The following is a 17,330-nucleotide window of genomic DNA, read 5'->3' as shown; positions in this document are numbered from 1 at the left end:
ACTGGAGAAAACCTGGCCTCAATGAAACCTGGCCAAGGGAAGCACATCTAGACACTTTTTCTTTCATTTTAAACAGGCCTCTATTACTTTTATGTGGCAGTTCAGTTCAGTCGCTCAGTCGTCTCCGACTCTTTGAGACCTCATGGACTGCAGCACGCCAGGCCTCCCTGTCCACCCTACTACCACCTCCCGAAGTTTACTCAAACTCATGTCCATTGAGTCGGTGATGCCATCCAACCATCTCATCCTCTGTTATCCCCTTCTCCTCCCATCTTCAATCTTTCCCAGCATCGGGGTCTTTTCAAATGAGTCAGCTCTTCGCATCAGGTGGCCAAAGTATTGGAGTTTCAGTTTCAGCATCAGTCCTGCCAATGAATGTTCAGGACTGATTTCCTTTAGGATGGACTTGCTGTCCAAGGGACTCTCTTTATGTGTCAAAGGCATACAGTTGAGCTGTCCACTCTCTGTGCATCTCTAATGTAACTGCATGTGTGCGCACTCAGTCGTGTCCAACTCTGCGAGACCCTATGGACTGAGGCCCGTTAGGCTCCTCTGTCCATGAGATTCTCCAGGCAAGAATACTGGAGTGGGTTGCCATGCCCTGCTCGGGGGGATCTTCCCAACCCAGGGATCAAACTGCTCTTACTTCTGCATTGGCAGGAGTTTTTAATCACTAGTGCCACCTGGAAAGCCCAGGTGTAATGTAACTGCAGCTGTAATCAGTTAATTTCATGCCATGTGGGATGACTTTTCAGAGACCTAGGAGCTGAGAATGGGACCGGGAGAGGCCGGGCTGGGACAGCCCGGAGACAGCTCTGGACTGATCCAGAGCTGGGCCATCAGAAAGCATGCAGCAGATGCCACAGGAGGTGGTGTGAGTCTTTTTTTTTTTTTCTTTTTTAAAATATTATTACTGGTTTGCTTTTAAAATTACCAGTCACAAAATTTAAGGTTTTTTTTTCTTTTTAAATCACAGGTATGCTCTCAAATGGTTATTTTGTTTCTGCTAGCCTCAGCTTTCCTCTCAGAGTCTAGGTGTGAAATCACCCAATACTAAGGACTCCCCTTGAAGTGGGAAGGTGATATCTACATAACCCTGAACTTGTTTGCTGGACCTCTTCTGTAACCTCACTGATTCTTCACTGTCTAGTCTCAGGAGCTGACACTGGGAACTTGAAAGATGTATTTAACAAGGCTTTCCTCTTACTCCTCTATAGAGAGGAAATAACCCCGCTTTAATCTAATTCTAATCACCGAAAATCTTCTTTACAATAAAATAACAATGGCTAATATTTGGGCTTCCCTGGTGGTTCAGACAGTGAAGAATCTGCCTGCAATGCAGGAGAGCTGGGTTCCATCCCTGGGTTGGGAAGGTCCCCTGAAGGAGGGCGTGGCAACCCACTCCAGGAGTCTCGCCTGGAGAATCCCCATGGACAGAGGAGCCTGGCAGGCTGCAGTCCATGGGGTTGCAGACAAGGACACAACTGAGCGACTAAGCACAGCTAACATTTACTGAATGCTTAGTATTTGCTAGGCACTAGGCAAAACCCTTTGCATATATTACTTCATTTTAACCCTCAGCCCCTAGTCAATAGCTGTGGTGGAAGAAGGCCTGCAGGAAAGGGATTTGCAGGCTCCAGACCAGCTGTTTCTCAAACTCCTTTTTCCACATTCAACAAAAGCATGTATTATGTGACGCATCTTCTTTTAAACCAGGCAACACCCCCTCTGGGTTTAAAATGTCTGCCACAGGGACCTGGGACTTCCCTGGGGGCCTAGTGGTTAAGACTCTGAGATCCCACTGCAGAGGGCGTGGGTTCGATCTCTGGTCAGGGAACTAAGATCCCATGCGCCACGTGGCACAGCCAAAAAATAAAATAAAAAAGCAATGTCTGCCACAGGGACTAAACATCAGCAGCCAACTACCACTCCCATCAATAATAAAGGGTTGATAACTGTGCCAGGAGCTGTGCTCAATACTGTCGGGATCCCAGAGTACTTTGTTAAAGACATCTCTATTGAATTGTGATTGATCCGTTTGTAAGAAAGATATTTGAGCAGCTGGAGGACAAGGACCACCCTGTCTTACTAAGTTTTTTTTAGTTATTTTTGGTCACATAGTACAGACTGTGCAATCTGAGTTCCCTGATCACTGGAACACCAGGGAGTTCCCTGCCTTACTCAGTTTTATCCTGGTGGTGCCTAGCAGGGTGTCTGGTGCATTAGCAACATCCAGCAAAAATGTGTGTGGAATGAAGGAGTTGAAAAAGTGAATATAGAGTTCCCCGTAATTTGGCACATCAACATACGGCTTAGTCTTATGAAAGAGCATTCCTGTGGACACAAGGACACAATCTTCCCCACCCTCAATTTGTCAGGTTCCTCAGTGAGAACACCTTCAGGCAGGAGACCTGATTCTAGAACTGGCTCTGTCACTATTTGGCTGAGATTCTCCTTGTTGTTGTGTATCTCCAGTGCTGTTTAATGCTTCCCCTGGGCCATTACAAGGGCAAAGCATTTAGGATATTGGATATTTAGGAGCATTTAGGATAACTTAGACTTGATTACAAGGAAAACCAAGAAAACAAACAATAGAGTTTACATCATTGGACTTACTAAATGATGGTGCTGCAATTCCCACGCTGCCTCATTGACATGTGTATCATTCTAGTGTCCCAGCCTCCCTTTCTTGCTTCATCTTGCTCCATCCTAGTCCATCAGGTCAGAAAATGTATCACGCTCCTTTCTACCTCAGGGCCTTTGCACATGCTGTTACCATTTATCTAGAATGCTCTTTTTCTTCCCATTTGCCAGTCAGCATCTACTCATCTTTAGTCTTAGTTCAGATGTCACTTCCTCAGGGAAGCCTTCCCCAAACCCTCCACTCTTGACCTGTGCCCCTATTGTATGCTGACACAGTAGCTCAAAGCTGTATTTTTTGTAGCATTTACCAGTTTTTCACAACCTATTTGTGATTATTTGATCAAGATCTGTCTCTTCCACTAGATGGGCATCCCTGGTGGCTCAGTGGTAAAGAACCCACCTGCCAAATCAGGAGACACGGGTTTGCTCCGAGTCAGGAAGATCCCCTGGAGAAGGAAATGGCAACCCACTCCAATATTCTTGCCTAGACAGAGGATCCTGGGGGGGCTACAGTCCATGGGGTCACACAGAGTTGGACATGACTTAACAACTAAACAACAACTTCCACTAGACTGTAAACAAAGATTGAGTCTGCTTTGCTCCCTGTTGTGTCTGCAGTGGCCAGCAAAACAATACTTAATGCGAGCTCAAATTATTTTGTCTCTTTTTGCTAGACCTCTTAAGCATGCATTTGGCTGAGGACCCAGGAATCATCATTTACAGGACTGACTAATGTGCCCTCATTTGATGAAGTTCTCTCAAAGACCATTCTGGTTTTTAACCTAACCTGTCAGCTGTGGTTCTGATTAATGCGTCTGGTTTCTTAATCTGACTGTATTCATTGTTCTGTATCATGTATGAAGTGGTTACTATGACGATTCTGTTTGGCCCAGAATGATGAATTTTTTTGAAATGGACCCCAAAAGAATTGTCATCACATGGCTCAAGAGAAAGAAAGATGCATGGCTTTGAAACGGCCACTGTAGCTACTGGTATCTAACCAGAGAAGGAAAATCTCAGGTCAGGGTTACCAATAACAACTCCAGATCAATTAGCCATGGTATACACAAAGTTCTGGGGCTTCCCTTGTGGCTTAGATGGTAAAGAACCTGCCTGCGAATGCAGAAGAACCAGGTTCAATCTCTGGGTCGGGAAGATCCCCTGGAGAAGGAAATGGCCACTCACTCCAGTATTCTTGCCTGGAAAATCCCATGGACAGAGGAGCCTGGTGGGCTATAGTCCATACTGTCACAAAGAGTCAGATACGACTGAGCGATTAACACACACACAAGGTTCTAAATCTCAGCCACGTTTCCTGAAATAAACCAAGCTTACCCCATAGTGACCCTCAATCCTTTGCATTCTATTAGCACTTTTTAGGTAAAAGTTTTAAGTATTATCTTGTATTCAGAATTTCAATATTATCTTTATTCAGAATTTCTTTCTTTTGGGTTATTTCTATTTAATAGATCTATTCACAAACTATAAAAATACAGGTCCATCAGTCTCTTTTGAAGGCTGAGATAATTTCTGGCAGGCAAATTATAGTACAATTCAGTTGCCTCCTTTTTTGGCCACTCTGCATGGTCTATGGGATCCTACTTCCCCAGGTCAGTTCAGTCGCTCAGTTGTGTCCGACTCTTTGTGACCCCATGGACTGTAGCACGCTAGCTTTCCCTATCCATCACCAACTCCCGGAGCTTGTTCAAACTCAAGTCCATTGAGTTGGTAATGCCAACCATCCTCTGTCGTCCCCTTTTCCTCCTGCCTTCCATCTTTCCTAGCATCAGGGTCTTTTCAAATGAGTCAGTTCTTCGCATCACGTGGCCAAAGTATTGGAGTTTCAGCTTCAGCATCAGTCCTGCCAATGAATATTCAGTACTGATTTACATTTAGGATTGACTGGTTTGATCTCCCTGCAGTCCAAGGTTCTCTCAAGAGTCTTCTCCAATACCATAGTTCAAAGTCTTCAATTCTTCGGCGCTCAGCTTTTTTTTTACAGCCCAACTCTCACATCCATACATGACTACCGGAAAAACCACTTCCCCAACCAGGAATCAAACCCTCACCCTTGGCAGTGAAAACAGAGAGTCCTACCCACTGGACTGCCAGGGAATTCCCCTCTCAAGATGAAAAATGTTGATGACAAAATATAAAGGCTGAAATCTAGTTTTATCTTGTAACCAAAGGCTGCCTCTCTTTCACAGAAATTGCTAATGGACTTAAATAACTAGGGTTGAGAGAGAGAAATTGATAATACTAAGGTTTCCATTTTTGAAAGGCAGGTACTGTAATACACAAGAATGTGGATGGGTAAGAATAGGTATGGGTAGATATTATAACTCTATGAGCTAAAAGACTTTTAGTTACAAAACAACTGGACTTTTCTCAAATCTTTCAGGTCCCTGAAATTGTTCTTAGCATCTCATCAGTGTTCTCTCTTTTCACTTAAGTAAGTTGACGTGCAGCCGTGAACCTATCATGAAGAGAAGGAGAAAATTTAATATTTTGCTTCTCAGACAGAAAGTCGGCCTCTCCAGGGACATTTTGGGTTTCTAACTTGGAGGCAATGGTTCACAATCGACTATACACAGTACCTTTCTCAGTTTTGCCCTGTATAAACCAGCCTAGCCTGGGGGAAAAAGCAAGCATTTATAAAGAACATAGCCAAACTTCACCCAATTTCTCTTTTCAGCACCCTCATTAAAAAGGCTAAATGGGGTGGCTCCTCCACTCTCATGAAAATCATCTCTGAAGTAGCACTGAAACCTTTTAACAAAGGGTCATTGATACAGCACAACAGAACTTTGATATCGGCAATGCTTTAAAAAACGACATTCCCATTCCTCAGGAAATTAACTTGCCAGGTTTGGTTTCAAGAGAGTAACCTTCCTTATTTCGCTCCTGTGTCAGAAAAAGAAATCCCAAAAAACTATTTTTATTATTAAAAATATTTTTTATTGACTGAAGCTGATCATTATATTCTTTAAAAAATTAAATTACTTTACAGGTTAAAACAGAAGTTTCAGTCTTCAAGGATTAAAAAAAATGCATATAAAACTTGATCTTCCAGCGAGCTTTGGTTTGTATAAGTTGATGGGACTACAACTGATCCAGACAAGAGGGAGCTCTGCTCAGCTTTTGGGACAGAAGGAGCCTCAACTGTCAGTAACCCAAGAGATAGTTTGCAGTTAGAAAGGTTTTATATCATATTACTTTATGGCTATTTACACAGCAAAACTACAAGGGAATACTATTTCTCATATATTTGGAGCTGACGCTGATAAGCTACTGGCTATAATGTAAATGTATGCACAGGTTTAAAAAAATCAGATGGCTAAAACAGCATTTTTTTATGCATGGATTCTCCATTTGATGTTCACACTTTCAAAGAGATTCTGGAGTATTTAACCAGAGTCAGCATCTTTATAGAGAAGGCTTTTTCTCTCTTAGCATAAATTCCAAGTTGGCATATTACATACAATATACAATTAGGTCTCATTTCTTACACATGAAAAATATGTCTTCCACATGAAAATGGCTAACCTGAAGACAAACAAGATACACATGTTTAAAAATTAACTTTCGGTTTCAGCTCCCCTTTGGTATTAGATGTTGCTTACAAAGGATTACTGTCCTTTTTTTGTTTTCAAGGCTAAGTATTAGGTATGGATGTCTGCTTCCTGCCTTCCACATGGATGAGAAATCAGCTTCTGTGGGAAGGAAACAGAGTTAATCAAATCAAAATCAATGAGCACTAGATGGTGTGCGATAAGCTCCTAGCTTCTAAAAAAAAATGAACTATACAGTCTTGATTCTCAACAACATAAGGTCATGCAAACTATTATAAATATGAAGACTTCTCAGCAAAGAGAAAGAAGACAGGGAGAGAGGGCTGCTTATGCTTGGTGCGTTCACAATCCTAAAAAATGTTCTTAATGCTTAAGTGGAAAACAACTGAGATGATTTTATATTTTAACTTATCAAACTGGCTTCTAAAGAAACTTGGCATAGGAAATGAAGGTTCGATAGAAGAAAACACAAATCAAGAAAGTGCTTCCTGGGTCAATAAGCCTTTTTTAGAAGACTCGAAACCCTATGGAAAGACTTATTGCCAGACATTCGGATGAAATGCTGACATGGGAGTTTGAAAGCTATATGCATTCACTTCTTTAGGCTTAAAATTCTAGGTATTGAGAACAAGAACTTTTTGATCTGCATTTTTCTTATAAGTAACTGACATCTGACTCTGATTAAATTTAGAAGGTATGTATAAATAGGTCAGGCAAAGAGAAAGGACTACAGGTCAAACTCATTGCCGTGCTTCTAGATTATCAATGTTCCCAAGTTACTTATTAAATATAAATATAAGGTGAGATAAGGAAAGGTGACTTACCCATGATCACGATGAACACTGAGGTTGACTTTTGTTTTCTTCAGTTACTGAGAGGGGTATTTTTTTCAGCTGACTCTTCTGAGACTTCCATATTCTACAAAACAACTCCCAAATGAGTACCCAGGATGGAACAAGAAAATACTTAGGAGGACAATACACAAATACAGCAAAAATGCCTTTAAAAGATCTTAGGGAATTAATGAAATACAATGAAGCAATTTCATACAACCATCATCTAGCCAGCCAACAAAGATGGACTGATTTCCTGCTCATGTGTGGGGCCCCTCTGTCTCTAAGCCTGTAGTTGGAATGTTCTATTTGCTTTACCGTATGCGTGTTATGGCTAAACCCTGGGAGTCAGCTAACGCCCAAATATAACTGGCTCTCTGTCAGCCTTAATATAGACTCTGCGGTGAGCCTGCAGTGAGGACAAGGGTCATCAAGAAGACTCCACAACTCTGAGCAATGCTTTAATTCAGCACAGTGCCTACTGAAGGCGTAGCATGGTTAGGTTTTGGGGAGATATTAAAAAAGAAGGAAAGAAGATGAGGAGGATACTTGGAAAGAAACTGGTAGACTCCAGTGGTGAACCTGGGCTTGCTCAGCCGCCTCATCTTCCCACAGGGCCAACCTTTGAGCCATGTTAGGATTCTTCTGGGTGCTTCCAGACCCCTGGGCTCTTAATCACGCTGCTTTCTTCTCTACTGGGATAGCCTTCCTATGTATTTGACAATATGATGTATTTTTCTTCATTATTCTAGAGGGGACTTCCCTGGTGGTTCAGTGGTTAAGACTCCATACTTCCATACCTCGAGGCACAGCCAAAAATAAATAAATGAATTTTTAAAAGTGATACTAAAATAAAATAAAAAAAGATGATTCTAAAAGGAATCCATAGGCTTTACCAGCCTGCCACAGACAAGGTTAAGAACCTTGACAGGTAATCCCAACAGCTGCCAACTACTGATGAAGAGACAGTCCTGTGTTCGGGTCAAAACTCCAACTTCAGTTTCAGGCTGAAACTGAAACCCACCCCACCCCACAGGAGGCCTGCTGCTGATGGTGTGGCAGCTGTGCTGTCTCAGTCATTCCTTTTTTTCCTCTATTTTTAAATTAATGTTTTTTAAAGAGCATAGTTTGAATATATATACGTAGATAGACAGATTCCTGTTCCCGCCTCTTATGTAGAATACCACATGAACCTTTCAGGATCCTGTTTCCTTTCACTCACTAGTACATCCTGAAAAAGACCCTGATGCTGGGGAAGATTGAAGGCAGGAGGAGAAGGGGATGACAGAGGACAAGATGGTTGGATGGCATCACTGACTCGATGGACATGAGTTTGAGCAAGCTCTCAGAGTTGGTGATGGACAGGGAAGTCTGGCGTGCTACAGTCCATGGGGTTGCAGAGAGTCAGACAGGACTGAGCAACTGACCTGAACATCCTGGAAACATCTCCACACCTAGGACCTTCCTATTCTGTCTCAGGGTAATATGCCATCAGGTGGACAGGCCACAGCTATTCATTCAGCTCCTTCTTGCTGGACACTTAGATCAGTTCCTAACTTTGGCTGTTATAAAGCAATGCTGCCATGGGACTTCCCTGCGGGGCCAGTGGCTAAGACTCCACACTCCCAATGCAGGGGGCCTGGGTTCAATCCCTCATCAGGGAATCTAGATCCCACATGCTGCAACTAAGAGTTCGTGTGCCACAACTAAGGCCCAGTGCAGCCAAATAAATGAATAAGTAAAAATAAATATTTTTAAAATAATAATATAAAAATAAAGCAAGGCTTCCATGAAAACTTGTCCATATACCATTTTACATACACACAGCTCTATGTGAACGAGACAGTCCCAAAGTGATGCTGCCAGGGCAAGTTTTAGACAACATCGACGGGTTCCTTGCCAGAAGGACGGAAGCACTTCGTGCTTCCCCAGCAATGTGAGAGTGCCTATTTCAGGGACAGGCTTTCAATTAAGACCCTTGTCTTTCGTGACAGATGGCAAAATCCTGGGGAAGCTGACAGGCTGTTCAGAACTTATCCCGCTTCCTTGCTGCAAAAATTAAGAATATTTTACAAAATTATTTACTTTTTCTGTAACCAGCAATACTCCACTCAAAGGACCAGAGGGGCAGAATTTGCAAAGTGTATTGCCAAGTAGATTTCTGTTAGTTAAATTTTGCTTTCCCAACATCTCTAGAATCAGTGAATAATCCACTGGAAAATATATTACATCTGAAAGCAGTATTTTTGCCAACTAAATGATTATCTGATTCTAGCTGTGGGATGTTAAGCAAGAGATTTAATCACTTTCCCTATCCTGTAAAAGGAGTGGATGTGATGAGATCTCTCTTCTGGATCTTGCCAGCTCAAAAATTCTCTTAAACCAAGTTTTCACCAAACTTGAATAGCTGTAGCATTTTTTCCGTCTATACCTGTGGTCACCCTTCTGCATTCTTCCTGAACTCTCCTATCAGCTCCATTCACAGTATTTACCAGGCATACTCTGTAGCAGGTATGGCCTGTGCTACACCGGGGGGTTGGGGCTAGGATGAGTGATGGAGGCTCCTAAAGGTGCTAAAGCGGGAGCAGAGGTCCATGGATGTTCCCAGCTGTCATGTGCTGAGACACGCACTCTCACACACACACACACACACACACACACACACACACACACACATGCACTCTGACACACACACGCACTCTCACACACACACACACGCACTCTCACACACACGCACACGCACTCTGACACACACACGCACGCACACGCACTCTGACACATGCACGCACACGCACTCTGACACACACACACACACACACACACACACACACACACCCCAGCGGTGCTATGAGGACAAAAGTGAGGGACCCGCTCCTGCTTACATCTTAGGAATTAACACGAAACCCCAAAGAGGAGGTTAAGAGAAGAACCTGAGGCCATGAGGGTGAGTAGAAGCTGTCAGAAGGATGATTCTGAAGTATAGTCGGTTCTGCTATGACACTTGTTTTGAAAACACAAATTTGTTCCAGCTCATCTGATATATTCAAGAATGACCAGAGTTGTCTGTGTTTGTTAATGCACAATTTTTGTCCACAAGAAACCCTAGGTGAACTGGGCTGGGTCATGTAGGAATACACCCACCCCCACCTCCAGACCCCTCCAGCATCTACCAGCTCTCGCCCTGGGGGTGTCACGAAACACAGCCACACCTACTGCTACCACTTTCCAGTGAGTCACAGACTGCAACCTCTCCGACACCCAATTCTACCTGCAAACTTCAGGGCTTTTTCAGGGTAAAGTGCCACATTTATGGCAATATTTGTGTGTTTCTTAACTCTTTAACATGCATAAAGCTGTCCTACCATTTAAATGACCTTTAAAGTGTCCTTTTAAAGAGTGTCACTGATAAAGGTTTTGAGGCTCTGCTCCAAATCCCATTTTCCCCATAAACTGTAAGGTTTTTGTTGTGCAGTTTTGCGTTGTGTGGCGATTGTTAGGAACCCATACGTTGCATTATGGCAGCTGTAGCTGTGGTTATCAAAATACTAAATAAGATTGTGATACAATAGTATATAGCCTTCTTTATTAGTGCATTAAATAATAAAGTCTAGCAGCAGGCCTAATGGTCTGTAATTCTGACACAGTACTTAGTGTAAATGATATTTCAAGATACCAGTAATAACTGCAATGTGGTAGGAATTATTTGTTATTTCTACAAATGACAAAATCTTAAGTAGCAGGTACGATGATGGCTTGTTTCCTATATTCATAACTGAAGGAAGTGCTCTATTTCAATTAGAGATTCACAAAAATAACCTGATGTGTAATTTTTACTCCCCCCATGAAAATTTAGGATCTTCTAAATTCTATTCAACAAACCCTGATGAAAAATCTCTGCCCAACAAATCCGCGAGGACAGAAAGTAGATGAACATCAGCCTGAAGCAGAGGGGAAGTAAAATGGGGAGTAACTGCCAGTGGGTGCAAGGTTCTTCTGGAATGATGAAAATGTTCTAAAGCTGGATCATGGTGACGGTTGCACAACTTTGTAAATATACTAAACCAGTGAATTGTACACTTCTACATGGGGGAAGGTTGTGGATAGGTGAACTATACCTCAATAAATGCTGTTAAAAACTTTAAAAACTCTCACTAATACTTAAAAATGTTCTATCCCAATGTAAGTAAACAACTTCACTGATGCTGCAAAGATTTTGTCAAGAAAAAAAATCTTCCTAGGAAATACCAACAACTCATATTTAAAATGGGCAAAGGACTTAAAGACACTTCAGGTTAGTGAAACGGTTACTGAAAACTTGGTTTAAAAGAATTTTTGAGCTGGAAAGATCCAGAAGAGCGATCTCATCGCAACATTCCTTTCACAGGAGAGGGAAAGTGATTAAATCTCTTGCTTAACAGCCCACAGCTAGAATCAGATAATCATTTAGTTGGCAAAAATACTGCCTTCAGATGTCATATATTTTCCAATGTATTATTCACTGATTCTAGTGGAGGTGATGGAATGCCAGTTGAGCTATTTCAAATCCTGAAAGATGATGCTATGAAAGTGCTGCACTCAATATGCCAGCAAATTTGGAAAACTCAGCAGTGGCCACAGGACTGGAAAAGGTCAGTTTTCATTCCAATCCCAAGAAGGCAATGCCCAAAGAATGCTCAAACTACCGCACGATTACACTCATCTCACATACTAGTAAAGTAATGCTCAAAATTCTCCAACCAGGCTTCAGCAATACATGAACCATGAACTTCCAGATGTTCAGCTGGTTTTAGAAAAGGCAGAGGAACCAGAGATCAAATTGCCAACATCCACTGGATCATTGAAAAAGCAAGAGAGTTCCACAAAAATACCTATTTCTGCTTTATGGACTCTACAAAAGCCTTGGACTGTGTGAATCACAATAAACTGTTGAAAATTCTTCAAGAGATGGGAATACCAGACTATCTTACCTGTCTGCTGAGAATCTGTATGCAGGTCAAGAAGCAACAGTTAGAACCAGACATGGAACAACAGACTGGATAGGAAAAGGAGTATGTCAAGGCTGTATATTGTCACCCTGCTTATTTAACTTATATGTAGAGTACATCATGAGAAATGCTGGGCTGGAAGAAGCACAAGCTGGAATCAAGATTGCCGGGAGAAATATCAATAACCTCAGATATGCAGATGACACCACCCTTATGGCAGAAAGTGAAGAAGAACTAAAGAGCCTCTTGATGAAATTGGAAGAGGAGAGTGAAAAAGTTGGCTTAAAGCTCAACATTCAGAAAACTAAGATCATGGCATCTGGTCCCATCACTTCATGGGAAATAGATGAGGAAACATTGTAAACAGTGTCAGACCTTATTTTTTGGGGCTCCAAAATCAGCTGCAGAGATGGTGAGTGCAGTATTGAAATTCAAAAGACTCTTACTCCTTGGTAAGGAAAGTTATGCCCAACCTAAGTAGCATATTGAAAGCAGAAGACATCACTTTGGCCACAAAGGCTCCGTCTAGTCAAGGCTATGGTTTCTAGTGGTCCATGGTATGGATATGAGAGTTGGACAGTGAAGAAAGCTGAGTGCCAAAGAATGGATGCTTTTGAACTGTGGTGTTGGAGAAGACTCTTGAGAGTCCCTTGGACTGCAAGGAGATCCAACCAGTCCATCCTAAAGGAGCTCAGTCCTGGGTGTTCATTGGAAGGACTGATGCTGAAGCTGAAACTCCAATACTTTGGCCACCTCATGCGAAGAGTTGACTCACTGGAAAAGACCCTGCTGCTGGGAGGAATTGGGGGCAGGAAGAGAAGGGGATGACAGAGGATGAGATGGCTGGATGGCATCACCGACTCGATGGACATGAGTTTGAGTAGACTCCAGGAGTTGGTGATGGACAGGGAGGCCTGGCGTGCTGTGGTTCATGGGGTCACAAAGAGTTGGACACGACTGAGCGACTTAAATGAACTGAACTGATTCACCGATTCTAGAGATGCTGGGAAAGCAGAGTACATAGGAGAAGGGGAAGACACCTGAAGGGCCAACGAGCACATGAAGATGCCTGTCGTTAGGTTATCAGGAAAATGAAAACTAGTCAATGGCAGTGAGATGCTATGTCAAATATAGTAGAATGGCTAAAATCAAACGGACTGACAAAACTGAGGCCAGGGACTCCCTGGTGGTCCAGTGGTTAACACTCTGCCTTCCAAAGCAGGGGACAACGATTTGATTGCTGGGTCCGGGAGGACTCCATATGCTATGGAGGAACTACTACTGAGCCTCAACTACTGAGCCAGTACACAAGAGCCTCTGCTCTGCAACAAGAGAAACCACCGCAATAAGCCAGCACCCCACAAACAGAGAGGTTAGCCCCCTACTCACCACAACTAGAGAAAGCCCATGAGCAGCAATGAAGACCCAGTGCAGCCATAATTTAAAAAAAAAATCACAGTTGTGTGAGGCTGTGGAGAACCTAGGTCTTTCATACAGGGCTGGGAGGGACGTAAAATGGTACCAACCACTCTGAAAAATGACTTGGCAGTTTATTAAAAATTTAAATGCTATAACTAGCAATTCTACTTCCAGGTATTTACCCTTAGAGAAATGAAGAGATATGTCCATTTAAAAAAAGGCTTGTGTGTGTGAAATGTTCACAGCTTTACTTATGATAGTCCAAAACTGAAAACAACCCAGATAGCCCATCAACAGGCAAACAAACAAACTGTGGTCTTTTCATACAATGGAATGCTAATCAGCAATAAAAAAAGAGTGAAATACTGATAAACAGCAACATGTATGAATCTCAAAATAATTATACTGAAAGAAGCTAGATAAGGAGTACAACCTGTCAGTCAGTCAGTTACTTCGGTTGCTTAGTCCTGTCCGACTCCTTTCGACCCCATGGACTGCAGCATGCCAGGCCTCCCTGTCCATCACCAACTCCCGGAGCTTGCTCAAACTCACGTCCATTGAGTCGGTGATGCCATCCAACCATCTCATCCTGTGTCATCCCCTTCTCTTCCCAACTTCAATCTTTCCCAGCATCAGGGACCTTTTCCAATGAGTCAGTTCTTCACATCAGGTGGCCACAAGTATTGGAGTTTCAGCTTCGGCATCAGTCCTTCCAATGAATGTTCAGAACTGATTTCCTTTAGGATGGACTGCTTGGATCTCCTTGCAGTCCAAGGGACTCTCAAGAGTCTTTTCTGTAACACCACAGTTTAAAAGCATCAATTCTTCGGTGCTCGGCTTTCTTTATAGTTCAACTCTCACATCCATACATGACTCCTGGAAAAACCATAGCTTTGACTAGACGGACCTTTGTTGGTAAGGTAATGTCTCTGCTTTTTAACATGCTGTCTGATGCTGCTGCTGCTGCTAAGTCCCTTCAGTTGTGTCCGACTCTGTGTGACCCCATAGACGGCAGCCCACCAGGCTCCCCCGTCCCTGGGATTCTCCAGGCAAGAACACTGGAGTGGGTTGCCATTTCCTTCTCCAATGCATGAAAGTGAAAAGTGAAAGTGAAGTCGCTCAGTTGTGTCCGACTCGTAGCGACCCCATGGACTGCAGCCCACCAGGCTCCTCCATCCGTGGGATTTTCCAGGCAAGAGTACTGGAGTGGGGTGCCATTGCCTTCTCCGAATATGCTGTCTAGGTTGGTCATAAAATAATAGTACAACCTGTATCACTGCATTTATACGAAGTTCTAGAACAGGCAAAACTATTCTCTAATGATAAAAGTCAAATCAGTAGTTGCCTGGGGTGGAGGGAGGGAAAGATTCCCTCCAAAGACCATGAGGGAACTTTCTGGGGTGATGGAGATGTTCTATATCTTGAGAGGGATGTTGGTGGTGGTTGTTCAGTCGCTAAGTCAGTTCCAATTCTTTTCTGACCCCATGGACTGTAGCCCGCCAGGATCCTCTGTCCATGGGATTTCCCAGGCAGGGGAGCTGGAGTTGGTTGCCATTTCCTCCTCCAGGGGATCTTCCCAACCCAGGGATTGAACCCATGTCTCTTGCTCGGCAGGTGGATTCTTTACCACTGAGTCTAGCATTTCCCAGGTGGCACTAGTGGTAAAGAACCCGCCTGCCAATGCAGGAGACATAAGAGATGTGGGTTCGATCCCAGGGTTGGGAAGATCCCCTGGAGAAGGGAATGGCAACCTTCCAACATTCTTGTCTGAAGAATCTCATGGGCAGAGGAGCCTGGTGGGCTATAGTCCAGTGAGTTGCAAACAGTTGGACACGACTAAAGCAACTTCGCACACATGCATGCCTGCATGTAGGCATTACGGGCTTTCGTGGTGGCTCAGTGGTAAAGAATCTGCCTACCAGTGCAGGAGATCCCACATGCTGCAGAGCAACCAAGCTCGTGCAGTGCAGCTACTGAGCCTGTGCATAGGGCTTGTGCTCTGCAACAAGAGAAACCACTGCGACGAGGAGCGCCCGCTCACCAAAACTAGAGAAAGCCCCACGTGCAGCAGTGAAGACCCAGCGCAGCCATAAATAAATAAATAAGTGATTAAAAAAAAAAAGAGGTATTTCAGGGATTTCCCTAGTGGTCCAGTGGTAAGAATCCACCTTCCATAGTCTGAATGGGAGGGGAGTTTGGGGAAAATGGATACATGTGTATGTATGACTGAGTCCCTTCCCTGTTCACCTCAAATTATCACAACATTGTTAACCAGCTGTACCCCAATACAAAGTAAAAAAGTTAAAAAAAACAATCTACCTCCCAATGAAGGGGCACAGCTTCCGTCCCTGGTCGGGGAACTAAAATCCCACAGACAGAAGGGCACCTAAGCCTTCATGCCACAACTAGAGAGAAGCCGGTGCGCTGAAATGAAAGATCCCGTCTGCTACAGCAAAGATCCTGCCTGCTGCAACTAAGACACAGTGCAGCCAAAAATAAATTAAAAAATTTTTTTAACAAATGGTATTTCAATGTCTTGCAGACCTTTTTAATTTTATTTGGTCAAGGATACAAAAATGTTTAACTCAATGGCTTTCAAGTATCTTGATCTATGTCCACAGCACATCCAACTAAAGGACCTGGAATCTTATAGCACCCATCTCAAGCTTGTATTTTACAGATTGGGAAACTGGGACTCAAGTGTCCTGATTTCAAGTTCAATGTTCTTTTCACTATTTATGTCAGGCTATAAAATCTACAAAGCAACATATCACTGCTATTGCAACGTTCCTGTGCTCGGAGAAAGCAGTTAGAATTAATGTGTGACAGACTCCCCAAAGACTGATAGATTTAGAAAATGACTATTTTGCAATTCCTAATAATACAACAGATCTAAAGCATAACAATCAAGAAACACTAAAGTCACTAAGTGAACTTTAGGGAAACTCTATAATAAAAAACCTCAGGCTGACAACCTCCCCGTTAAGTCTGACATCCAAAAGTGGGGCAACGGGACATGAGGATCCTGCTGATATGATGCACTAGGCAGCAGACTAGGTGTCACCCACGAAGGCATAGCGCCAAAACAAACAAAGAGAACCCAAACTGACCCAAGTCTAAACAAGTCACAAGATAGAAATACTAGCTTACAGGAATTTGGAGGTTAGAGGTATGTGTGACGCAACAGTGAGGACGGAGTCATCAAGCCTATCTCAGTCCCTGGGCAAATCTACAGGACCATGACCCAGTGCTTCTCCCACAAATAAGTGGCATCAAAAGACAAAGAAAGAAGGGACTTCTCTAGTGGTCTAATGGCTAAGACTTTACACTCAATGGAGGGGGCCCAGGTTTAATCTCTGGTTGGGGAACTAATAAGATCCCACGTGCTGCAACTAAGACCCAGCACAGTCAAACAAATAAATATTTTTTAAAAAACGAAACACACACACACACACAAAAAAAACGAAACACAACAGAAAGAAGAGAGGAGGAAGGAAGGAGAGAAGGAGGGAAGGAAGGAGAAGGAACTGTTAGTGACGAAGAGAGACGTTAGGGATTCATTCAAATGCAAAATATGGATCTTGGTTGAGTATTAATTTGAACAAATAGTAAAAAGATACTTTTGAGACAAACGGGGAGAACTTAAGGTGGTGTAGTAGTCATTAGACAATACTAAGAAGTTACTGTGAATTTGGCTGGGTGTGATAAAAGTCCTTATCTGTTAGAGCCACAGAATGAAGTACATATGAGTGAAAAGACATGATGTCTGTTGTTGTTTTTGCTAAGTCATGTTCAACTCTGTGTGACCCCACGGATTGTAGCTACCCACCAGGCTCCTCTGTCCATGGGATTTTCCAGGCAAGAATACTAGAGTGGCT

General features: G+C 43.0%; 1 protein-coding gene across 1 annotated transcript in view; it reads right to left on the bottom strand.

Annotated features, from left to right (window-relative positions):
• Positions 1-5,578: 5,578 nt before the first annotated feature.
• CCDC62 (coiled-coil domain containing 62) overlaps positions 5,579-17,330 on the bottom strand; it is a 37,701-nt gene continuing 25,949 nt past the window's right edge. The window contains exons 12-13 of the mRNA XM_043441768.1: positions 7,040-7,133; positions 5,579-6,356 (exon numbers count right to left, since the gene is read on the bottom strand). Coding sequence (XP_043297703.1) covers positions 7,080-7,133 — 54 coding nt within the window. The 3' untranslated portion in view covers positions 5,579-6,356; positions 7,040-7,079. The remainder of the gene's footprint in view (positions 6,357-7,039; positions 7,134-17,330) is intronic.

This window comes from Cervus canadensis, chromosome 1 (assembly GCF_019320065.1).
Source record: "Cervus canadensis isolate Bull #8, Minnesota chromosome 1, ASM1932006v1, whole genome shotgun sequence".
NCBI classification, from domain to species: Eukaryota; Metazoa; Chordata; class Mammalia; order Artiodactyla; family Cervidae; genus Cervus; species Cervus canadensis.
This window is presented reverse-complemented; position numbering and strand designations above follow the sequence as displayed.